The sequence below is a fragment of the Eschscholzia californica genome, unplaced genomic scaffold (genome assembly GCF_041429995.1).
Source record: "Eschscholzia californica isolate CP2 unplaced genomic scaffold, dmEscCali1.0.p SCAF_3, whole genome shotgun sequence".
NCBI classification, from domain to species: Eukaryota; Viridiplantae; Streptophyta; class Magnoliopsida; order Ranunculales; family Papaveraceae; genus Eschscholzia; species Eschscholzia californica.
In genome coordinates this window covers 45930008-45954961 of record NW_028238420.1, presented here as the reverse complement: position 1 = coordinate 45954961, position 24954 = coordinate 45930008, and the positions used below count along the sequence as shown (strand labels likewise).

The 24954-nt window shown below is 35.4% G+C and overlaps 2 protein-coding genes, 2 long non-coding RNA genes and 1 pseudogene across 5 annotated transcripts in view; 4 read left to right on the top strand and 1 right to left on the bottom strand.

Moving 5' to 3' along the window:
• Positions 1-121: 121 nt before the first annotated feature.
• Positions 122-5261, bottom strand: LOC147550850 (uncharacterized). The gene is made up of 7 exons (XM_086668506.1): positions 5088-5261; positions 4465-4501; positions 2190-2332; positions 1710-1796; positions 1478-1597; positions 1176-1319; positions 122-1069 (listed from the first exon to the last, which is right to left on the bottom strand). The coding sequence occupies exons 1-7, from the start codon at positions 5121-5123 to the stop codon at positions 122-124; spliced, it is 1515 nt and encodes a 504-aa protein (XP_086524632.1). The 5' UTR covers positions 5124-5261.
• Positions 5262-6898: 1637 nt separating this feature from the next.
• Positions 6899-8056, top strand: LOC147550849 (putative indole-3-pyruvate monooxygenase YUCCA10 pseudogene; annotated as a pseudogene). Its single transcript, XR_015237454.1, has 3 exons — positions 6899-7084; positions 7320-7439; positions 7668-8056. The product of XR_015237454.1 is annotated as a putative indole-3-pyruvate monooxygenase YUCCA10 pseudogene (transcript).
• Positions 8057-10843: 2787 nt separating this feature from the next.
• The window catches only part of LOC147550845 (uncharacterized), a 28372-nt gene continuing 14261 nt past the window's right edge, over positions 10844-24954 (top strand). Inside the window, exons 1-3 of the long non-coding RNA XR_015237812.1 lie at positions 10844-11095; positions 11822-11881; positions 13295-14152. This is a non-coding gene — a long non-coding RNA (uncharacterized LOC147550845). The remainder of the gene's footprint in view (positions 11096-11821; positions 11882-13294; positions 14153-24954) is intronic.
• LOC147550848 (uncharacterized) lies at positions 14752-16570 on the top strand. Its single transcript, XR_015237813.1, has 3 exons — positions 14752-14874; positions 15078-15123; positions 16305-16570. It is a non-coding gene; the product is annotated as an uncharacterized LOC147550848 (long non-coding RNA).
• LOC147550847 (F-box/kelch-repeat protein At3g23880-like) lies at positions 16841-24065 on the top strand. The gene is made up of 3 exons (XM_086665319.1): positions 16841-17752; positions 21973-22146; positions 23613-24065. The coding sequence occupies exons 1-3, from the start codon at positions 16841-16843 to the stop codon at positions 24063-24065; spliced, it is 1539 nt and encodes a 512-aa protein (XP_086521445.1).

Here is a 24954-nt window from a genome sequence, read left to right as displayed (position 1 = left end):
AGTATGGCCTTAGAACCGCACAAATCTTACCAACTTAGTTTTGTCATACCTCTTTTAGATATAATTAACATCTAACAGTCTATACCAAACCAGTGCAACGGCCAAAAATCTTTTCTTCTCACTAAATATATGCCCCTTCACTTTTCCTGATGTACACCATACATTTATATATGGAGATTAACTTTACAAGTACTCTGAGTAATTCGGTTGACCCTTTCAGATGTAGGACAATGTCCCTCGACGATGCTTTTTCGGTACCATCTCCTGGTATTATAACGGCAATCTCATGTGATGTAGGCAAATTATATAGCCTTCTATCCATGGTTGGATTATAATGCAAGTGAACAGGCAAATGCTGGTTAGCAGAAATAGTTTCTGATAAAATTTCATATGCCTGACAATATTTAGGGTAGAATGCATTGTAAAGAAGGAGCGTTTCTTGAATAATGTTGAGAACACGAACATCCAAATCATTGTTTCTTTCACTACGAATCCTTAATGCTGTATCAGGATCATAGATATAGAGTTGAGCATAGGATGGCGGTGTGTCCGCCTCTGGTAATAGTGAACCAGTCCGATGACGCAATTCCCCATGTATAGTGAATGAATATGGTCCCCGACCACTTAGCGTTCTAGATTCTAATGTGCATCCTAGACTTGTGAATGCATTTGCAGCGTTAAAACGACGTATGTTTCGTCTAAATGACGTTGAACTTTCGTCATCTCCATCATATAAAGATTTTAATGGCAATGGAGGTTCACGTAGCCGGGGTAGGCGGATTTTTCCTTGGAAACAACATGTACCAAATAACGGTCTTGATATAGATGAATTCTTTAATTTTTCGTCAATCCAATGTAGTGCTGAACAATGAGGACACAATACTTCCATAAGTCCAAGAAAATGTCGCTCAGTATCAACTGTATTGAACTCATCTAATCTGGAAGTCGAAGCCTCGGTCGGCTCTTCTAGGGTACTAACATGGTTTGTGTGTTGTCTATCATCTTCTTGTTGGCCCAACATCTTTAGTCGCTTACATGTATTTGTACTTTGTGACGACATATTGGTTTGCTATTATATTATAGATATATGTTAGCAAGACTTATTATTAAGGATAAAAATAACCTGTAAAAATATATAATATCGCCCATAAATAAAGAATGAAGAGATAATAAACCTCATAAGCGTTATGCAGGGTTGTGGTAGGTGAATGTTGTGTGGTCACAGGAAACACATCATTTGGTATTGATGGTCCTTTTCTCTTGTCTCCAGAAGATAGACGTTCCCTATTGCGACGCAATTGTTGACCAATGCTACGTTTCTGTAGTATTAGAAAAGGATCATTTTTTTATTAAATGAAGGGGACCAAAATGGTATATGAGGGGTACAGAGTAAGAAGTAGCGCAATTAATGAGTTAGAGTCTGTGTAAATAGGTAGATACGATTTTAGTAAAACAATACAAAAACTGTAAAACAAACCTCATTAACAGATGCAGTGGTGGGCGAAGTTTCATGTTGTATAGGTATGCTAGAAGTTGTGTCATTTATTCGCAGGGGTCGCATAGATGTACTTTGCAGAAAACCAGATGAGCGTTCATCCTATAGAAGACAACTTCAGTGTAAGTCGGATAAAGGATTTTTTTAGTATGCAATAGAAATATAGCGATTCAAGTTGTGCAGTAGTGATTAGGAGGAATATATAGTGTCTAACATTGTTAGGTATCACCACTGTTTTTCCTTTGTTTTGGCGTGCTATCCGTTCCCTTTCCCGACGGAGGCGTTGTCCTGTACTGCGTTGCTAGTTTGTAAGAATGAATAAATAAAGTCAGGGATGTAGTTGATTTGTTAATTTGTAACACTAAACAAATGAAATCAGGAATGTATTATGGGAAAGATCCTTAAGGTAGTATATAGTGGAGGCAATGGAGTAGGTGTTTATTTGATAACAATCAATTTGTCAGTAACAACCTATGTACAATATAATATATGTATATATATATATGTGTGTGTCTGTGTGTGTGTAAGAGATGCATTTTCATAGTTATTTTCTTAAGTTTAGTAGTGTGAAAGGGAAGGTGTATTATAAGAGAGATGTTGTAGTATTGATGACGTCATAAGTAAATTTTTGTTGTTGTCAATTCAATTGAGTAATTTGCATAAGAATAATCGCAAATGAGATTAAAACGCTCACATGTGATTCAGTGCCTTCACTTTCATGGTCAAAGGTGTCGCTAAGTTGATGGTGTGGTGCCGCTTTAGAAGTAACCATTGAATTTAGGTTGAGGCGATGCTGAGAAATAATTTGAGGAAATAAAACAACACAGCTGCAGAGACCTACATAAAATGGATTTGAAGATAAGTTTAACTGTCTGAAATTGTTTAAAGTTATATATTGAATTAAAGGTCCCAAAACATTTTCATATTTATGACATTAAGTGAACATTTGTTTAATTATCATATATAAATACCACAACTAATATGCATTTAGGAAAAGTAAGTTACGATGTAACGTTTACATAGGAAATGGTAATAGATCATTATAGAAATATGAAATTGCATTTTGAAAGACAATATATATACTTTAATACGATAAAGCATTAACTTGTTTTTGAGCATCCCTATTTAAAATGGGCTTTCTATTCTCCGATATTACTAATTGAATCCAAAAGGAACTGGGATTCAGATGAGAAGTCCACCGCCTCCGCCTTAACGACAGTTAATTTCACCAGACGCTCATTATTGTAAAGTTCTTCTTTTACTATTAACTTGAATGAGTACAACTTAAATTTCACCATCCTTATAGTGTCTGAAAATTTTTCTTCATCCCCTTCTTTCAAAATTGTCAAATCTTTCGCTGAAATGCCCATTATTGCTTCAGCAACCTCTTGGAATGCAGTCACATATGTAGTACCTGTGCAATCTTGAAGTTGTAATTGCAGAATGTACCTGATTTCACAATCTGGAACTGATTGATCACACCTTCCACACCACCAATGTCCCTCCTCATTCTTTGTTACCTTTTTGTTGCATTTACGGGACCCAACCATTAATGGGCACGCAGTGTACGAAAAGTTTTCTGGTTTTACGTATGAAATTCTAGCGGTAACAATGATATAGTTGGGTTCGCCAGATTTTCCGAGCCCCTCTTCTTTGATTTGAGATATTAGTTTACGGTGATATTGAACATTTGTTGCTGATTGCTTAGAAATACGGATGGATGTGGTTTTGGATTCGTCTGAACTATACCACAACCTAAGTTTATGAGCCTCTGGAATGTCTGGATTGATGATTAATTGCGTTGACATCACTGTGTACACTGATTTTCCATTGAATTCATTAATTCTTCCGGATTTGACAGCGATGACAACAATAGAAGCAGAGTCAAGAAGTTCGGAAACTTTGTCACCCTCAACATTGCAAAACTTTCCCCACATGGTCAAATCCACTGTGTAACCAGACATGTCTCTCAACTCCAGATTTCTTTTCACTGTCTCGGTTCCATCTTTTTTCACTATAGGCGTGGTTGAATTTATAGACATCACCAGACCAACTACATCCACTAATGAGTATTTTTCCATGTTTCCAATTTCATTTATTGGTTGAAAGTGAAATTGATGTACAGGTATTGTGTTATCATCTTCCGCACAACGTTCAATTTTGGAAGATTTGTCTAGATAAATCTCATACTCATTTCTCAGATGGTTGAAGGTTTTAGATGCAGGTTTTAGCATGCCATTAGCAATGGAGTATACTTGTCTCTCTTCAATGTAATCATAGAATTGGTCAGCTACCGCGTTAAAACAAGTTATATGGATTTCATCTCCTTTAGAATCTACAATGTCAAAGGAAAATACTTTCCCAGGACCTTTTGCATTTGTGTAATTCGTAAGTTTACTTTTTGAGGTGACCCTAGCTTTCACTGTCCACTTCCCTTGATAAGGATTGAGTAACCTTATGGGTATTGTCATCACAGGAGTTGCGATTGTAGGTGAACTCATTATCTGTATATAATGTCATGAATTGGTGGTAATGAGTTCTAACGTTGGGGACACTTAAAATAAGGATGAAACATCAGTAAGCATTAATCATGACATTTTTCAAAAAAATTTGGGTTATATTTTACTCTATAATGCATTGATAAAGTATTAAAGTGTAGAATATCAATACAGGTATGTTGGTTATGTAGAAGTGGGTTTTGAGTCAGGTAAGTAATCCTAAAGTTAAGTAGTTTATGTGGTTTTATGTGATTTAGTCGGTAAGGTCTGTCAATAAAATACATGATTCTTATAAGATCTACAATTATGTCTATCATGGTGACTAAGATACTAAGTAGTTAAGTAACCAAAGACTAACATAGCATAGGTCAGACGAAGTGGGAACAACGTTTAATGGGTATAAGCTAATGGTTTGTTAGTAAAGAACGTCAGAAAAATTAATTATAATATCAATGAATTTAACGCACCTACGCTGAATCAGAGCCTGTCTTGCGCAAATTCCAATTACCTATAAAAAAGTGTGGAAAGTAAGTAAAAAAGAATGTTCAATAATGTATGAAGCTTTAATCATTAAAGTTTTCAATATTATGTACACTTATTTATAATAGTTCAATACTGAAATTAACCAAATTTTGTTAGTAGCCCTGTAAATATCCGGGTCAATTAAGACTGTTTCACTCATTGATTCTGTAATTGTAGAAAACACTATCTTTACTTCAATATTAGGCTAATAGGATGTTAAACAGACTGTTTGTTTTTCAAGTGCTTCTAATAAACCCTATACATGCTGAACTATAAAACGTGTAGAATAGTGGAGTACGAAAACTTATGTGGGTTAATTAACGATGAATATCGAAGTGAAAAAACAAAGAAAACAGCAAAAACAATGTATAACCTAAAATAATTTGTAATTTACTTTGGTTAAACCCTCTGAAATAGCTATGTTGTGCAACTCCTAAAAGAAGCTAAGATGACACCCAATGTATGTACATTAACCAATACTAACCAAGTTTGGTGGTATATTACAATTATGAAAGATCAAAATATAATTAGGAATCAGAAACAACGCTGAAAATTTGAGGAAAGAAACTAACCTTAGTCAATGTAGGGTACTGTAACGAAGTAGACATGCTTTTGTTGAGAATGAGTATGAGTTTTATAGATAAGTGGAGCAGTCCAAAATTGAAACCTATCCATTGAAGAACATTAATTGTAAGGAGGGTAAATGAAACAACTTGGTGGTAGAGAGAGGTTTCTTTGGGATGGAAGTTGATAATTTGAGAATATAACCAAGTCATCCTGAGGTTCAAGAACTTTGACCGAGAATTTTGTGGTCAACTGTCTATTTTGTTCAACCGTCACCAGGTGGTGAGCTGTTGCCTTGAATATGGTAAAGCACGGAGTTATTACCATGAATGGGGATATCGTAACTCCCATCCAACATATATATTGGGGATATTGTCATCTAGAATGACGGTAACGCCTCCTTAACGGATATACGAAGAGAGGTCAGCTGAGGAGGAGAGGACGAACCTCTTCTTTCCAGAGCTAGATGTACTTCCGTATTTTGGTCTGCTGAGGGAGTGAGGACGGACCTCTTTATCCAGAGTTGGATGTACTTCCGTACTTTGGCCTACAGGTGAGGACGAACCTCTTTATCCAGAGTTGGACGTACTTCTGTACTTTAACGTTGCTTCGATCCTACAAAATCACCATTACCTTACCTTGAAGGTCTGGTTTTTCCGGCGAAGGGGCTCTTACCCTTCGCTGGATTCGTAAAGAGAGATGAGAGAAAAAAATTAATTAGAGAGAGATTGGAGAGAGAGAAAAAAAAAAAGATTAGTTACAGAGAGAAGATAGGGGAATGAAGAAGAAGAAAGTGAAATTTTTTTTTTTTTTAATGTTTGAAAGTCGTCGGCCGGAAAATTGATCTGTCGGCAACCTTCGCCGGTGAAGACGATAAGGTGGCGAGAGGATGAGGTGGCAAAGAGAGGTGATGAGATGGAGAAAAAAGAGGTTATGACTAGTTAACGAACATATAACGGTAACTAAAAAATGGAGTCATCTGAGAATTTTTGATAAAGTAGAGGGCTAGGCAAGAAGCTGGTCATAAAGTTGGGGGCTATTTGGAAAATAACCCTAATTTTATTAGCTTGTTAAGTAAATATTAAATATTTTGCATGTATATCGTAGACAAATTGAAGTGAGAGAGAATTACAAACCCATCCACCCTTTCTCTGGTCTGGTTACGAAAATGATTCAGAAATGTAATTTGGGTCGAAAATAGAGTTACAAACGTGTAAAATTTGTCACAAAATTTTAGTTCTTGTGTTGCATTGGAAGAGGTAATAGTTTTTTTTTGAATTGTTAGCGTTTCTCCAACCCATTCCAACCAAGTGATGTTCACAAAGAAGAGGTGATTGTAAAGTTAAAAGAAAGTTGAAAGATCATTTTTGTTGATTGTACTCCTTTGTTGTCCTTGTGGGCTCTTTGGTTGGACAAGGTAGTGACATGGTGAAATGATGTATAAAATAGGTTAATGAATTCTTAGATATTGAATGTACTTAAATAACTTTTTGAACATTTTAAATATAAGCATATTGGTGGTCTGGGTAACCTTTTTTTAATAGTATAAACTGCAAATCAGATACTTGAGAAACCTTGTTTCGTTTTCTTGGTACAAACTTTAAAGAGACCAAGATTAAAAAAGTTGATAAAAACAACTAAACTAAATTAAAACAAAAAATAGACCGAGTTTAAATTTCCTTTTGACCAACTTTGCAAATACACAGCTAAAAGGTAATTTTATCGAAATGTTTGATCAAACTTAAAATAAAATTTGATATGGATGCATGTGCATGTTGTAAACAAGGAGATGATATACCTCGGTATGCTTCTTTCAAATATGGGAGTTCCTATTGGACTAATGGATACTATAGTTGCTACACTTGCTAGATTCAGATACGGCAATTTAACCAAGTATGGCATCCGTAGGCCTACGGAAGGTCCAGTTACCCAGAAAGCCACAATAGGCAAAGCTCCCGTTATTGATGTTGGCACGGTTGAAAAGATAAAAAGTGGGGTCATCAAGGTAACTATAATTTCGGTCGCTATAATTTAGTACATTTTATACAAATAGGCAAATTAGTTAAGATTTTTGCTCAATCTGGCCATAAATAAATTACTAATCAATAGTTTAAATAAATCATCAAATTTGATGATGTACACGCCTATAGAGCTACCCTTATGCATTCTCGAAGTAATTGACCGACGTATCAAGATCTTATATGTTTACGAACTTATGATGCATTAATATGTGTTCACAGGTACTACCTGAGATATTGGAGGTTAAAGATAATAATGTGACCTTTCAAAATGGACAATTGCATAAATTCGATGTCATTGTCTTCGCAACTGGTTATCGTGCTTCAAATGCTTGGGTTGAGGTAAGCGATTCTAGTTTCTACTGGTCACTTTAGTCACCCGATCCCTTTGACTCCAATAATACTAAGAAGCCCCTTCGATGTCACCCATTTTGTGCTTGGAATGAACTTGCCAAGATAACACAACTTAGACACCAGATCCCTTTGACTCCAATAATACTAAGAAGTGATGTTATTGTAATTTGGTTGATAAATTGAGTAAAATGTAGCTCATTTGTTAAATATGTGCAGGATAATGGGTATTTGCTAAATAATGATGGGATGCCGAAGAACAAATATCCTACTCACTGGAAAGGGGAAAATGGGATATATTGTGCTGGGTTTTCCCGGAGAGGTTTAGCTGGAGTTTCCATGGATGCTCAAGCCATAGCACATGACATCAAGTCTGTCATTTCTAGTGAAAAGATATCTGGTCTATCGTTGAAGCAGATATTGTGACAGTATAGCATTGGTCAGAATAAAATTTTGGTTCCACACCTTTAACTCTCCAAGAGAGTTTTTGTTGTAAATTGGTATTTAGAATATTTATCCTTTGGATAATTGTAAACATAATTGTTTGAATGAAAAATTTAGTCGGGTAATACATCTTGTAATTTTCTAATGAAAAGATATTCTTTGACTACGTGATGCAAGCGCATAAACGTGTGGGCCCACGTCCACGCGTGCCCACATCCTATTTGATTATAATAGTAGTTTATTTAGTATAGGAGAAGTTACTTTAATTTGATATTTCTTTATTTTTAAAGTTTCTATGTTTGAGTAGTTTATTATTTTAGGAATCCAAGTTTGAGTCTATCTAGGAAGGTTTATTATCTTATAAAAGGAGATCTAGTCTATGTTATTATTCACCTTGAAGAGAAAAACCATTGAAGTTATTAAGAATTTAAGTTTATTTTATCGTTTCTTACAGTTTTCTTTAATTATTCTTAGTTTATTTTATTGTTCTTTAATTATTCCGCTGCGTCTACATCAAGTGGTATTCAGAGCCATTTTTTTTAACCAATCACAATGGTTAATCCTACCGTTCCTACTCCAACAATCAAAGAGAAGACACCAACTTTTGCCTCCGAATGGGACAACATCAACAAGAAGTTATCTTCGGTTACAAAATTGGAAGAAGCTTTCGAAAATTACAAGAAGGAAAATATGGAAAAATTCGATCAAGTCAATGATTCCATCATGAAGTTATCTAAACAACTCGAAAGCATATGTAAGTCTCCCTCTTTTACCACCACTCCTTCATCTACTACTTCCATTCAAACATCATCACCACAACCACTTCCAACCACCACAAACTCAACCGTTGCAACCACCACACCAATTTCAATACCCCTATTCGGTCAACCTATCACTAACCCATACCCGACCACATTCCTCCCACCGATTCACATCAACACTACACCACCACTCTTACCGGTTTTCCCATTAACATACACAAACCCTACTTTTTTCGAAAACCCACTACCCACTGCCACATACCCTACAACACCATTAACCACCCTGGGCCACTCAACCCATAACCAACTCAGCTTCTCCCAATTCAACTCTTATAACCACCCACAAGTTTACAATTAATGAGGAACAACAACTACAAGCACCTCCACATCATCTTTCTCCTCATTCTCTACAGGAACCCTTCTCCAACCAAACATTCCACCAGACATATACAAACCCTAGTTATGTAGGCTACAACCCGGATTCTATAGGCACCCCTAGTTTCCCTATACATAATATTCAAATCCCATCTATGGCCACCACCCAAATAACCCTACCCCAATATCACCAACATGTTCATGTTTTCCTCCCAATCTTTTGGTGTCAAACACCATCACCAACACAACAAACCTCTCCTTACTATTCCATATCCCCAACACTTCTACCAGAAAATTTTGAATCTTCCATATCCCCAACACTTCTGTCAGAAAATTTTGAATCTTCTCCTCAAGTTGAAACTCAGTTATCAACACACCCAAGTAATCAAAACCCAAAATTTAGTGAAGGAAAAGAAGAACAAAAAGCAATTATCAAAACCCATCACAACCAAGAAGAAGAACAACAAGAGAAACAATTAAGAAAAAGAGGATCAATTTCCTAATTCTTACAATGAACCTATACTCAATGGTCAAAGATCACATACCAATTGAACAACTTCCATCTAGGTTTCACATATCAATTGAAGAAAACAAACAGTGGGCTCCAGGTATTGATCACGTTAGAGTACATAAACTACATGAAGATGAACTTGGAAAAGTCAATTTTGCGTGGCATATCTACACTACATGGTTCCATATCGATATCTTAGTTAGCGATGGTTATGCTTATACTTTGGCTATTGATGAAGTATCTTGGAAATTTGTTACAATTACTCTTACTTCACACTTGCTCATAGTACTTCACACTTTCTTGAAGATTAAGTGGTTGTGCCTACCGTGGGAAGATGGCGAGATGAACATTATTTATTCACTAAGGTTAATTTTGCGAGAATCATTGGCATATGAGTTTGGGTACGAGGTTGACGATTACTTGCACATTAGTATCCTTCCATTCCAGTGCAAACTTCGTTCGAAGTGGGAATTACGGATCGCCATGACAAAATTCATCGTCTGTGGGTGCATCAACTTGTTTTCTTCATCGAAATCGGTTCGGGACGAACCTTCTAGGGAACAGGGTGCTGATGCAGGCGCATAAACGTGTGGGCCCACGTCCACGCGTGCCCACATCCTATTTGGTTATAATAGTAGTTTATTTAGTATAGGTGAAGTTACTTTAATTTGATATTTCTTTATTTTTAAAGTTTCTATGTTTGAGTAGTTTATTATTTTAGGAATCCTAGTTTGAGTCTATCTAGGAAGGTTTATTATCTTATAAAAGGAGATCTAGTCTATGTTATTATTCACCTTGAAGAGAAAAACCATTGAAGTTATTAAGAATTTAAGTTTATTTTATCGTTTCTTACAGTTTTCTTTAATTATTCTTAGTTTATTTTATTGTTCTTTAATTATTCCGCTGCGTCTACATCACTACGTTTTGAGCAATCTAAATTTGTTGAATTGAAATATCGGTTCATTTTAATTTGCCCCCAACCAATAACCAATGAAAAAATTTGGCGTATACAATTGTCTAATATTTAAGTTTAGCTTCCAAGACTATGATTCGTTAGTCAAATTTAATAGAGCTTATCTAGCTGCGCGATGCACAGGATCATGATGAGACGTATAGGATCATAAACCTAGGGTTGTATTTTCTGTCTAACAACCTATAACCGTTTGTAACAAACCTTTAGCTTTTCTTGTTTTCGTCTTTCTCTCTGTTGATTCACTATATAAAGACTGGTAATAGTTTGTTAGGGATTAAGTGAAATGAAATCAATTAAAATTAACAACCAATATTTTCTTTTTCTTACGACCCTTCATTTCGAATGGTTCCTCTCCTAAAGAGAAGGGTCATGGTAAATTATGGATTAAATATTTTTATAACTACCGACTCTTCTTGTGAATTGAAGATTCTGGACGGTTTCATACCGACGACTGTTTCCAGAAACCCTTCATTTATTTTCTTCCTTCACATAGATTTCCAAACTCAGATTCCAACTTGAGAAAACGCTTCATTTCTTCTTCTTCTTCCTTCGTATGGCCTGAACTAGATACATCTACAAATCGGTTTGTTTCCCCATTTCTCTTTCATTTATAAGTTTCAAAGCTATTAATATAAAAGTTATTGTAATTGGATTAGGTCGCAGAATCACTGAAGCTGGAATTTCATTTTGGTTGAACCTACGTAATTCCTTGATTTTGCTTTAACTTATGTAATTGCTTGAATTTATCAATCTGTAATTTATTAATTGACCTCTATCTCTCAAAGTTACAGTAATTTGATTGTTTATTCTATTTTCTTAATCTATTACATTCATAAGAATTCTGATTGATTTCCGGTCTTAGTATAGCTTATGGAATATGTCAACTGATCATCTAACAATTGTGTTCATTACATGTTTGTTAAAATGTCTCTATGCACATCATTGGGATGTTTGGAAACAGTATAAAATCCTTCTTATTGTTAAAGGGTGTAAATTTTTCTTTTTGTTTTAGTAATTATAGGGCATGATACATCTACTAACTCGTTGATGATCGCTACGTTTCTTGACTTCTATTTTTTCCCAGTCTCCTACACTCTCTCACACATATTCAATTCGATCCATGATTCGTTAGATCTTTTCTCTTAATTTTGATTTTCGTCTGCTCTTCCTTCCACGTTATTCTTGAGTTTTTGTATATGGCAAGATGCGAAATACGAAATGCTACTTAGAAATCTTTTTCAGAAAAGGCTTATTGATTCGACTTTTGACCTTTGTTTAATCATTGTTTGACTGCTTTTTTCCTTTTCAGATATATGTCGATGAGGATCATTGAAACAAAGTTGGAATTGGCATTAGCTAACGGTTAAAGGTAATTTTACTGTTATTTTCAAGATCAAATAATTTTGTTGGTTTTGATAAAAAAAATTACTGTGGCGAAGGCAAAAGCGACCTTTAGATTTAATTCAAACATTATACCACACAGTCATATGTTGATGCCCTTTTATTCATGGGTTTAGCATCAGACACTCAATGTAAAGCACAAAACAAATTGAAGAGAAAAAGAACCGACAAAATGAGTTCGTCCATTGATGAGTGAGGTTGACTAAGAATTCAAGTTTTTTTTCCTTCAAAAAGTTATGATTATCTGGTGTGCCTTGGATCCTCTTTATTTGTCACGTTTGTTTCAACAGTGGACAAACTATTATATTAGTTTGCTCACTGACACATATTGGTTTGACGAGTAGGAGTTTTGATATTCACATGTTTCCATCACAGTAAGTTCTTATTTGTAAAGATTTGAATGTCAAAATACTAACCTAGCATGTGCGTTGTATTTCTTGGAAATCTAACGTGATCTCCATGCGAAAGTCTTATCCTATCAAGAGGACCTTCTTATGCTTCGACTAAAGTTAGTTTTTTTTTTATGTTTGATACGTAATCAATTTCCACTACTCATATAGTTTTTGAGAACAGAGGAATGCATAGATGCCAATGATGTTGTTGTTTTACTGATTAATCCACATTTGTTTTAAATTCAAATGGTACTCTACTGGTACCTATGATATGAAAACCAAGTCTTAAGGTCTACTCAGAACAATGAAACACAATTGATTTTCCTCATGGAGTGTAATGGTCTTGATAGTGTTGTTACGCTTTTGGACTCAATCAAGGAACAATTCCCCATCTTGATATATGTTGATATCTACCAGTATTCTTCCATTTTAATCTCATGTTTCTATTAGGAAAAATAATTACACGTTTTGATTGATGTGGTTGGCTGGAGTTGTTGGTGTTGAAGTTACTAGAGGGTTTGATGTTTCGTGTATTTTACTATACAGTAAGGTTATTTTTGGACGCTCTCTCATTTCTTCTTTGGTTAGTGTTAATCTTAAGATTAAAGGTTTTGTGTTTTGTTTGTTTCAACATCAAATCAAGGTTAGTTCTGTTTAACCGTTCAAAGATGTTCAACGCACTCAATTTCTCGATACTTTTCCAAGATCTCGACTTGATTATTTCCAATTTCCACTCAATAATTTGAAAAGAAATTTTAGGCTGAATCGACATTATCAGAGTAGTTTCAACAACCTGTGTTTTCTATATGTTTTTGATGTTTCTGTGAACTTCAGTAAATAGATGTACTAAAATGTATTAGTTTTAAGTGTAAATCAGCTTTGATAACACGTTTTGTTCGGATTTTGTATATTTCAGATTTCCAATTTATGGATTCATTTATATTGCGAAGTTTATTTTATTGAGTTACCACTATTCCTTCCTTTTGCAGGTAGATATCGGAAGTTAAACTTAGTAGAGATGCTTGAAAACCTACATTTTTGTGGTGTTTTTTCTCATCGAAGAAGAGGTTGCGAATACGAATACAAATCTCTTTCAATGATTCGTTAGAAGAAATGTATTGAAGAACTACTAAGAGTGCAAAGAATGTGAATGAACTACGAAATCGTGCCAGAGGTGGCAAATATGTGTAATATGGACGAGGAACCCCTTCTTCGAAATTGGACATGAGATTATGAGAAGACGTGGAAACCAAAAGAAACACATGAAGCCAAGTGTAGTATGGTAAAGGGACCTGATGAAAAGCCATAACCTATTCTATATACGTATTTATAATATTTTTAAATAATAATTTAGGATATCGGGACAAGATAAATATTTCCCTTGGCTATATACTGAATTATTTTTTGATGAGATTCTATGTACTGAAGTTGACAATGAGAAGATGAGGAGACTAAAAGAAAACACATGGACAGAGCACTAATGGGGTGAAGACTTTTCAACAAAAAAATAAAAAACAAAATGGGGTGAAGACTTAAATTGTCAAAGAAAGACTTAATAATGATGACTCATGTGAATATTCATAGTTTGGTAAAGCATTAGTTATTTCTGTGTTTTATTTGATTGCATTCTAGACACTGTTCTTTAAACGAACCTGTTTTTGTTCCTGAAACTTTTATGTGTTATTGCTTATAAGATTTGAATTGTAACTGTACAAGATTTGTAATAAGATAAAAAAAAACCGGCCCGTGCCCTATGGGCACGGGCTATACCTAGTCTATATAACAAAACACAAAAGTTGTGACTAGGACAAGCTGATTGGGAAAATTTTTTGCCAACATGACACCTTGTGCTGACAAGGACAAGCCCCTATTAATCATGCAAGTCGTCTAGACACCCTTCTAAATCTTGACCCTCTATTATTTGATCCAAAGCTTGAGAAGAACCTAACTCTCCACCTTCTTTCATTAACACTTGCATGGCCGCTTCAATTTCTTTGAGCGGTTTCTAGCTTCTTTAATTTCTTCATCTATCCCATATTATCTCTCTAGATAAACCTATTGTTTTTGTTCTCATCTTCTTCCTCATTTGTCTTTTAAGAGATCATTGTTCACTTGGGTTGAGTTTCATAATCATAATTTCTGATTTACCTATTGGAACTTTGACCTTTTTGTTGGAAGGCTTGATCTTTTGTAGATTGAAGGTATTTTTTTTGTTTGATTTTCTTCAACTGGGTCTTCTCGATTAATCCAATAAAGGGTTTTGATCGTTCTTCTTTCTTCCATCTCTTGGAATCTTCTGCTGAGATTTTGAAATCTCTAAGTCCAGATTATAAAATTTCTCAAAATGGGTAGTAGATCAGACAAAAATAATCCTTCTTTACCATATTTTTTCAAGGTAATTTGGATCTTCCCCTTTTCTTTTTAATCTATATTTTTTTTGAAATTCTACTTTTTTCTTTTAAATTTTGAAGGAAGAATTGGAGGTGGATATTAACAACTGAAGTTGGTCAAAATCGAAGAGCTTTAAGTCATATTATTAATATGACTTAAAGAGTACTATCATATCAGGGTAAATTTTTGAAACCCTTATATCTAATTTACGCTAATTTTCGTTCCATGAATTTATATATCTTATTTTCTTTTTATCCAGGGTTTAACCTGCAACTTAGTTCTTCTTCAGGAAAAGGAATGCAATTTTATTGCTGAAATTGCTAGCCAGAACTAACCTTGCTCTTAGGTACTTAATTTTGCTGAAATTATTATTTGTTGCAGGAATTTTGTGGCTGAAATTGCTAGCAAGAACCAACCTTGCTCTCAGGTACTTAATTTTGCTGGAAACCCATACCAAATTCCATGTTTTCTGAACTAGATTTGAGACAAATGGGTTTATTTTACTTCATTTTCTTTGTTTTTGGGGTTTTTGATCTTACTGAGATCTAAAGAGTATGTTTTAAATTGAGAAGAACCTTAGCTATCAGAATAGCAGACCTCCATTCTGAAAAATCAGTACCTTTAGCCGCTCCCTCTACCCCAAACTAAGCAATTAAGAAAAAAGATTCTCACGGAAAACTCTTCATCGCTTATTTGAGTTAAAATTCTTTCACTCTTAAAACCTACTCCTTTTAGAAATGATTTCCGCAGGTCCAGTTTTGATATAAAATTTTTCATGTATCTACTGTTAAGCGAGCTTGTTTCTCTATCGAGCATGATCTAGGTAGATTCGTTGACAAATTTATCCATCCAAGGACAAATGCTGGTATGTGGTATAAGTTGGTAACTTATTGTCATCTTCCTTGAATTCTTTTACCGTGCAAAGTGAATAAGTTGAAGTTATTGGTTCTTTGGTGATGACCATTTCTTTCAAAAAATATGTGTATTTTATTGAATTTACTTGCAGTCCTTTAGCTTTTGGCAGGAGTTGAGGGAGAATTATAATAAAAATGAAAGTATTTGGTTTGTACCAATTTGGTCAACTAAATAGAGTGTCTTCAGTTGTTTGTCAAGATTCAGAAAAAATTCTCTGTTTTGATATGTTCATGTAGCATTTTATGTGCTCAAGGTGGATTATCCAAAAATCGTGATTTCTTGTGACCCGAAGTACAAACAATTGGAGCCTACTTGGGAGAGATTTCCTAAGTGACCATTGATTAGTATTAAGAGTTTCTTAGTTTAATGCTTGAGAAGTTTTGTTGATCAATTTCTGTTTTTGACTGATGGGAAGACCAAGTGAACTAAAATATTCATTGAGATATGCTATCCAGTACCATTTTCCAAATAGAGACTGCAAAACTCAAGAAATTGTCTAGGCGTAGATTTAAGATAAACAGAAAGTTGGATCCGAGTTGGTTATTAACATAATGAGTTGTTTTTTCTTTTTGCAAAACATAATGAGTTGTTGATAGTGTGGTTTTGATGTTCTTAATGGAAACATTAGTGATAATAACATTAAGAGAACAACTCTGTCATGGACCATAATAATGTTGTTGTTTGTTTGTGTAGGTGTGCCAAGGAAATCACATGTTCAAAAACAATGAAATATTAGGAGATGTGTGGTAACAAAAAAATATTACATGTATGGGTACAATACAAATTTTGAATTCAAAGGTCTTTCAGGGCACAACCCACAACTGACTATGAAATTTTAATATAGTGCAAATATCGATATTAATATGAATTGAGGAAGGAAAAAAAAATGAAATAATTTTTCTTCAATCAATTGCTGTAATTTTGAGGTTAGTTGTGAATGGATTTCTTATTGTTTTATTACATAGAATTTGGAGGAAAATGAAATAGTTAAATCTTTATTTAAATTTTTGGAACTTGTGTGTTAAGAGAATTCTAATCCTCACAAGTCACACCCTACTCAATATATTTGAAATGTGATTTTTATCGTGACATGTATGGGTACAATACATTATATGAATGCGTAAACGGTTTGAAGGAAGTGTCCGTGCCGGAGGCACGGGTTATACCTAGTGTATATATACATAATCTTCATCTCTCTGTCTCTGATCGTGTGTAGTTTCCAAAAGATTATGGAGATGAAAACAGAAGAAGGGTTGTGTTCAACAATCCCTGATGAAATAATCATCACCAACGTTCTTGTGAGGTTACCAGTGAAATCACTCTCACCATTAAAGTCGGTATGCAAAAAGTGGTACTCTTTATTCTCTGACCCTTTTTTCATTAAACTTCACTGTAATCATCATGCTACTCAACAAGACAAATTCACTCTCATTATCAAATTTTATAACAAATTATACTTTGTCGATTCGGGTTCATTGTCTTCACCACCTAATAATCGTATTTACACGACCCATTACCCATCTATCTCTTTTCAACCTTGTATTCAATTTGTGGGTTCTTGTTATGGTTTGGTTTGCTTCATTCATCATCGTTTTCATCGTGCTACAGATTATCATATAACTGGTACATATTACCTTTGGAACCCATCCACTGATGAATGTAGACTACTACCTTCACCATCATGTGCTACTTCACTTCATCCTTCGACTACTAACTCGTACGGGTTTGGTTTCTATTATGATTCCAAGCTTGACGATTACAAACTATTGAAAATACAAAGCATGTGGACTCGCCATGCTTTGCGTTCTAGTGACTCAGTACTCTATACTTTACGATCCAATTCATGGAAACAACTCGTTCAAGACATACCTTGCGAAATCATTCACTCCGTTCACGGTGTACTTGTTAATGGAGCTCTACATTGGATGGCAACTATGTTTTCTAAAAGATATAATGTTATAGTTTCCTTTGATGTGGTTGATGAAAGGTTCAAGGAAGTGTCAATGCCGAAATTTTTGGAGAACAAATTCTGGTTACACTTATCGCAACACATAAAATTGGGTGTTTTGAATGAGTGTCTTTGCATATGTGATAATGTTAGCAAGGTTACTACTGATGTATGGGTGATGAAGAAGTATGGGGTAAGCGAGTCTTGGACTAAACTGTTTACTGTTCTAAGAAACAAGGTTCTTCGAACAATTTCGCCAATCAAGTGTTTTGAAAATGGTGACATATTGTTCGAGGGTGGAAAGGGCTTAGTTTTATATGACAAGATGAAAAAGACGAGTAGAATTATTAGGGTAAAGGGCATCCGAGGTGGTTTTGAACCTTTGATTTGTTTCGCTAGCTTAGTTTCACTAAATTCTGGAATTACTTTGAAGAAAATATTAGTATATAAAGAGAATCAATATTAGAAGACGAGAAGAAGCTTAATTACAGAAATATATGGAGGATATGTATTTGGAACTTGACTTCCTTAGAGCAACTCCAATGTGGGGCTCGGGCTCCCAATTTTGGGAGCCCCTGAATTTTGGGAGCCCCGGGGCTTAGACCAACTCCAACGTTGGGCTCCCAAGAGGGGCTCCCAAATCCAAAATATGCACATGTGTGGTGTATGTGTGTGAGGGTTGTGTTTTAAATTTTGGCTCTAATATATTAAATTTCAAATTTTTTAAAAAATGGGGGGGAATTTGAATTTCAAATTTCAAAATTTTGGGGGGAATTTGAATTTCGAATTTTCCAAAAAATTTGGGGGGAATTTGAATTTCGATTTTTTTTTTACTTTTTGTTCACCTATAAATACAATCACTTATCCATTAAGTTTTCTACATCTTGTTTCTATATTCTCTACATTTTCCTTCTACATTCTTTCCATCTTCTCTCTCCCTTCAATGGATGATAATTTTGAGTTAACAAATATGATCATTCAACAAGAGTTAGAAGATAGGGAAGAAGATGAATTTTTATTTGGATTGTGTCTATCAGAGTTACAGGAAAGGGAAAGGGATCAACGACCACGTTCCCGTCATGTTGGTTCTGTTCCGGGTCATCGTACGATAAATCGTAACAGGAAAGATGGTCATGAACGACTGATGCGTGACTATTTTGTTGAGAATCCAATTTATGATGCTGCTACATTCCGAAATCGATATCGCATGAGTCGTGATTTATTTCTTCACATCCTCAATACGTTGGTTGCTCATAATCACTATTTTGCACAAGAGGCAGACGCCTTCGGCAGAATGGGTTTATCGCCACATCAAAAGATAACTGCGGCTATGAGAATGCTTGCTTATGCGACACCAGCAGATGCAATTGACGAATACCTTCGACTTGGAAAGACGACTACAATCGATTCACTACGACAATTTGTATCAACGATCGTCAATGTGTTTGGTCCTCGTTACTTAAGGTCTCCTAATGAATCTGATATTTGTAGGCTTTTAACACTTGGTGAAAAACAAGGATTTCCTGGAATGCTCGGTAGTATAGATTGTATGCATTGGCGATGGAAAAATTGTCCGACCTCATGGCACGGACAGTATACTGGCCATTGCCATAATCCAACAGTCATACTAGAAGCTGTTGCATCGTCGGATCTTTGGATTTGGCATGCATTTTTTGGGTTGCCTGGATCATTGAATGACATCAATGTGTTGGAGCGTTCTCCGGTGTTCGATGCAATTGCCACAGGTAAGGCTCCAACTGTTAATTTTGAGATTAATGGTAAGCATTATGATACGGGTTATTATCTCGCTGATGGGATATATCCACAATGGGGTTGTTTTGTTAAAAGCATACAAAATCCATTTACTCCACAAGAACAATATTTTACGAGACGTCAAGAATCGGTAAGAAAAGATGTTGAACGAGCCTTTGGTGTATTGCAAGCTCGATTTGCTATCATCCGAGAACCGGCACGTGTTTGGGATGTAGAAACACTAGGTGATATCATGAAGGCATGTATTATATTGCATAACATGATAATCGAAGATGAAGGACCTAATGCGACTAATGATTTTGACGGAAGTATTCCAGAAGAAGTGGTTGTTGGGGGAAATGAAGAAATGTTTAATCGTCTTGGTCGAGTGACAAGCAAAGATTTGCATACACGATTAAGGGCAGATCTTGTACAACACGTGTGGAATACTAAAGATCGCAACGACTAAACGGAACTATTTTCGTTATTATGTATTTCGATTATGTGTTTGTAGGGAGTTATTATGTATTTCGATTATGTGTTTGTAGGGAGTTATTATGTATTTCGATTATGTGTTTGTAGGGAGTTATTATGTATTTCGATTATGTATTTGGTTTTCAATCAATGAAGTGCTATTTAAAAAAAATACATAAATTCCGGGTTTAATAAAAAACAACTAAAATTCATACATAACCAAAACAACTAAAATTCAAACATAATCAAAACAAAAAACAAAGTCATACATAATCAAATCAACTAAAATTCATAGATTTTTCTTTTGCCAATTTGAGATCAACATCATATGAAGAGCAAGTTGTTCGGGAGTCATGTTCGAAGTATCTTTGCCCGCCAAGTCTATCCCCATTTGCCACACTTTAGCGTCTACTTTTTTTTCTTCAATGGCTAATTCTTTTTCTTTCATTTCTAATTGTTTGTTTTGAAGTAGTCGATTTTCTTTTTGCGAAATAATGGCTTCATTGATAAGTATATCTCTACTATCTTGTTTCTCCATTTTCTCTTTCCACAATTCAAGCACCGCGGAAATTTCACTACCTTTGGATTTATCTCTAGCCTCCTTGCTTGCTTTTCTTCCAAGTGGTCTTTGTTGGGTTATTGAGGGAGATCCTTCGTCTTGGTCAAAAGAATTTTTTCTTTTGTGTGACGAAGATTGAGATAAATTTAATGACCATTTGGGATGGTCTTTCAAAATTTTATAACAATGTTCGAACCTAAAATCTTTGTTGCCGTTTTGTTTAAACATCGCCTTTGCGGAATTTATCTACAAAAATAAAATTTTAAAATTTCAAATATGTGTCAAAAATAAATCATAATGTTGTCAAAATGTAAAATAAGAGTAATTACCCGATCATTATCATTTTCTCCGCTTTTTGGGTTCCTTTGCAACAATGCCAAATACCCACAAAACTTCGCGCATTGCTTGTTAATTTCGCCCCAACGACATTTAAGACCTTTTGGTACACGATTTTGATTTGTACGTTCGTTGAAGTGTTCGGTAATTTTGCTCCAAAAAGTACCCCCTCTTTGATCATTACCAATAATCGCATCGGTGGCAATATGCAAATAAGCATGAACGAGCAAAATATCATCATCATTAGTATAACGCTTACTAGAAACCGACGACATTGGTGTTTCATTACAATCAAGACTTTCTTCGACCCTTTCTTCGAACCCATCATTGGATAAATTAACTTCATCGACATAATTGAAATCGGAGTTCAACATTTCCACATAGCCTAAATTATGTAAATTGGCATTTGGATCCATTGAAAAAAAAAAATTAATGGAGGAGAAATTGATAGAGAGAGAGGAGATGAAAATATGAAATAGATAGAGAGAGAGATAAAATATAGAGAGAGAAGGAGAATATGAAAAAAAATTGGGGTGGATCCCCTTTTAAAGGGGATCCACCCCAATATTCCCGTTGGGAGCTCCCAACTAGCCGTTGGGAGTTCCCAACGGGAAGATTATTGGGGCTGGGAGCCCCCAGCCCGGGCTCCCATTTGGGAGCCTGGGAGCTTGGAGCTCCCAGGCTGGGGGCTGGGGCTCCCAAATTCAAATTGGGAGCCCCAGCCCCATGCACATTGGAGTCGCTCTTAGACTGGTTGTTGAGAGATTTACATTGTTCATGGTGTGTGTTCAATTGATTTCAATTCTTAAATTTTAGTCGCAGAATTATTTGTTATATAAATAAATTACTGAAATTAAGTGAAATGGTATATAATTGATTCTTGTGAAAATACACAAGTTATGCGTAGTCACAACTCAATCAAGAGACATCTTCTGTATTTGTAGACTCACGGCTAACTATGTAAACACTCAACTTGACTTATTTTTAGATACAAGTTTTTGGAAAAAATTTAATTGAAATTTTGAAAATAAAGTTTTTTGACAATTTTTTAAATACTACAATTTTTATTGGTAATTGTAATTTAGATTTAAAAATAATACTATCAATTTTTCATGTCTGAATAACCTAATTCTAGAGTTTTTAGAGTAGCATTTTCTCTCTCTCTCTCTAAACTCTCTCAAACCGTTTTTTTTCAGATCTGAGTTTTTTCTCCGGCGAAGGGTCTTCCCTTCGCCGGATCCCTCTTTCCTTTAGTAGCATGTTGTTCTTTCTTGTTTCATATTGTGTTTTAGGTTTTAATTGCTGTAACTCTTTCTCTATTTGAGAGAGAGAGATTGATGGATATTCTTGATCATTGGTGTATGGTGTTTCATAGTGATCCGACGAAGATGGTTCCAAATCTGGTTCCAATTTTCGATAAGCGACAACAAATTGCTTCATCTCTTTTGTTATGGATTTTTGATTGGGTAATTGAAGATTGTTTCAAGTGTGGAGATGTATGAAATTTTTGATTATTTGATAATTGATTTCTCCATGAATGCGAACTTTTAGATCCGAAGAACTTATAAGTAACAACCTACAATGGTTAAAGGGTGTGTGTTTAAGAGGCAATGCCTTGGGGTTTTACTTTCTTCTACCTTTCTCTCTCTAAAAACAACACAAACTAGAGAGAGAAGGAGAAGCAGAAGATTACCAACGAAATTGTTCCATCACAATGTCCATTAACGCCTTACCTGTTGTTACTATTCTCTTTGCTTTGTTGTTCCTGATTCAAATCAATTTCCAACATTTTCCGAAGAGCCGAAGTATAGAAACGGTGCTGAATGTTCGTTTTCATCATCATCGTCGTCATCTTTGTGTGATCCATCTCATGTTCATATAGCAATGAAGCTTGATTCAGAGTATCCAAGAGGTTCAGTGGCGGCAATTCTATCATATTCCGGTGAAGGCCAAGATTTTCCGGCAATGGAGGCTGTTCTCCGGTGTAGCAAACGGTTTCCCGGTGAAGGCAACGGTTTCCGATGATGGCAACGGCGGTTTTGCGATGGTGGTGTGGCGACATCGGCGGTTTTCCGGTGACGCGGCGGTTATCCGGTAACGGCGACGGTTCTCCGGCAAAAAGGCGATGGTTTTTAGTTTTTTTTCAGTTATTTTTGTCGGATCTTTAGGATCCTTTTGTCAGATCTTTAGGGTCTCTTTTCTCGGATCTTTAGGATCCCAATAGTGTCTGTGTCTAGTCCAATTTCTCCCCCTTTAGGAGGGTTTTGCATTTACAGGTATGTAAGTAGCTTGACGCACCTCCGACAGAGAGAAATAACTTTTATAATCCTTGTATCATTGTGATTTTATCACTATTAATGGATATGTATCCCTTGGATTCAAAAAAAAAAAAAAAAAAAAAAGAAAAAGAAAATAATACTATCACTGATTGTCATTATATTTTTTTTCATTCCAAATACACCCCTCCATCTATTAAATTAATTTAGGGTTTCTTCACCCTGTAATTGTTATCTTTCTTGATTCTTTTGAGAAATTAAGAAGAGGATGAAATTTAAACCACGGGAGGACGTACGAGGCCAGTGTGTTATAATGCCATGTTTCAAAAATTGGATATCCCTAGATGTCCACTAAAGGTTTGATCTTTAAAGGCGCCTTTTGTAAGTGTTAGAGGCGCCCCTTTTCCTCACAAACATGAAACATCCCCTCAAATTTGTATTGGGTGGAGTTGGTCCGGGTATACTGAAGGGTTTAGGGAACAAAAAATTGGTAGTTTCTAAAAGATATACTAGTACTATATAGTAGGAATCCTAATTCTTTACCAACTCACACACACACACACACATATGTATATATATATATATCTTCATCTCTATCTGATCGTGTGTAGTTTCCAAAATTGTGTAGTTTGTAAAAGATTGTGATGATGATGAAGAAGATGATGAAAACAGAAGAAGGGTTGTGTTCAATCCCTGAGGAAATAATCATCACTAACATTCTTGTGAGGTTACCAGTGAAATCACTCGTACCCTTAAAGTCAGTATGCAAAAAGTGGTACTCTTTATTCTCTGACCCTTATTTCATTAAACTTCACTATAATCATCATGCTATTCAACAAGACAAATTCACTCTCATTCTCAAATTTCGTAAAAAATTATACTCTTTCGATTCGGGTACATTCTCATCATCATCATCTTATAATGACCTTCTTCACAGGCTTCAAATGAACCATTACCCATCTATCTCTTTACCACCTGTAATTGAATTACTCGGTTCTTGTTATGGTTTGGTTTGCTTCACTCATCTTCGTCTTCATCATGCTGAAACTGGTCATATGACTACTAGTACTAGTTATTACCTTTGGAACCCATCCACTGATGAATGCTGACTATTACCTTCACCACCTTTACTTGGTGGTTCTTGTTCCTCGAAGGGGTTCGGTTTCTATTATGATTCCAAGCTTGACGATTACAAGCTATTGAAAATACTAAGTATTTCGGATGGCCACAGCGACTCATTACTCTATAGTTTACTGCCAATTCATGGCAACAACTCTTTCAAGACATACCTTACAAAATCTGTTGGAATCGGAGCCAATTTTGGCTCGACCCGACTCGTCAAACTCAGAAACCGAACGCGCCATTGCGTTCGTCTCGTCGAGCTCTTAAATTTAGAGCAAAGAATTACTCGAATCCGATTCCGGATGAATGAGAAATTCGAGTTTGAAGTTTGGGTGAAAAAAAAGGTTAAGTCAGGGTCTGAAACGTCAAACGGGACAAGTTAGATCAGGGGTCGTTTGAGCGAATACCACGCGCATCCAAATCTGTGGGCACATTTCGGGACTGATCTAACGGTGGGCGTTCCACCCGAGTTTTCTAGCCAGATCCGACGTCCCAGGGTCCAACCGACTCCAATATTCAGTTATTCTTTCTGTTTAGTCCCTCCTTTCGAATGGATACATCTTTTAACCCAACAGACACTATGCACCCATTCAACTCCGATATAAACCAACCAAACCCACTTCATTTTTCAATCAATTCATTCTCTTCTCTTCTTCTCTTCTCTCCTAACAATTAGAAGTTCTGGTTTGCCTAGAATATCTAATTAAGGGTGTATTTCTAAAAGTTCTGGTTAGACTAGAATATCTAGAAAAGGAAGAAAGAAGTTTTGAGTGGAGTGATAATCATAGGTCGTCTAGAACATCAATTCAATTCACTTTCTTCTTCTCTTCCCTTCTAACAATTAGAAGTTCTGGTTTGCCTAGAATATCTAATTAG

Bases quoted from the DNA above. Each gene is read 5' to 3' on its own strand.
- LOC147550850 (XM_086668506.1), bottom strand. From the start codon at position 5,123: ATGTCTACTTCGTTACAGTACCCTACATTGACTAAG. The intron at 1,797-2,189 runs GTGAGCGTTTTA...CTTACAAACTAG, and splicing joins GTGAAGGCACTGAATCACAT to CAACGCAGTACAGGACAACG. The intron at 1,070-1,175 runs GTTTATTATCTC...ATAATATAATAG, and splicing joins CCCTGCATAACGCTTATGAG to CAAACCAATATGTCGTCACA.
- LOC147550847 (XM_086665319.1), top strand. From the start codon at position 16,841: ATGGAGATGAAAACAGAAGAAGGGTTGTGTTCAACAATCCCTGATGAA. The intron at 17,753-21,972 runs GTAAGCGAGTCT...ATTGTGTTTTAG, and splicing joins GGGTGATGAAGAAGTATGGG to GTTTTAATTGCTGTAACTCT. The intron at 22,147-23,612 runs GTAATTGAAGAT...ATGATGATGAAG, and splicing joins TGTTATGGATTTTTGATTGG to AAGATGATGAAAACAGAAGA.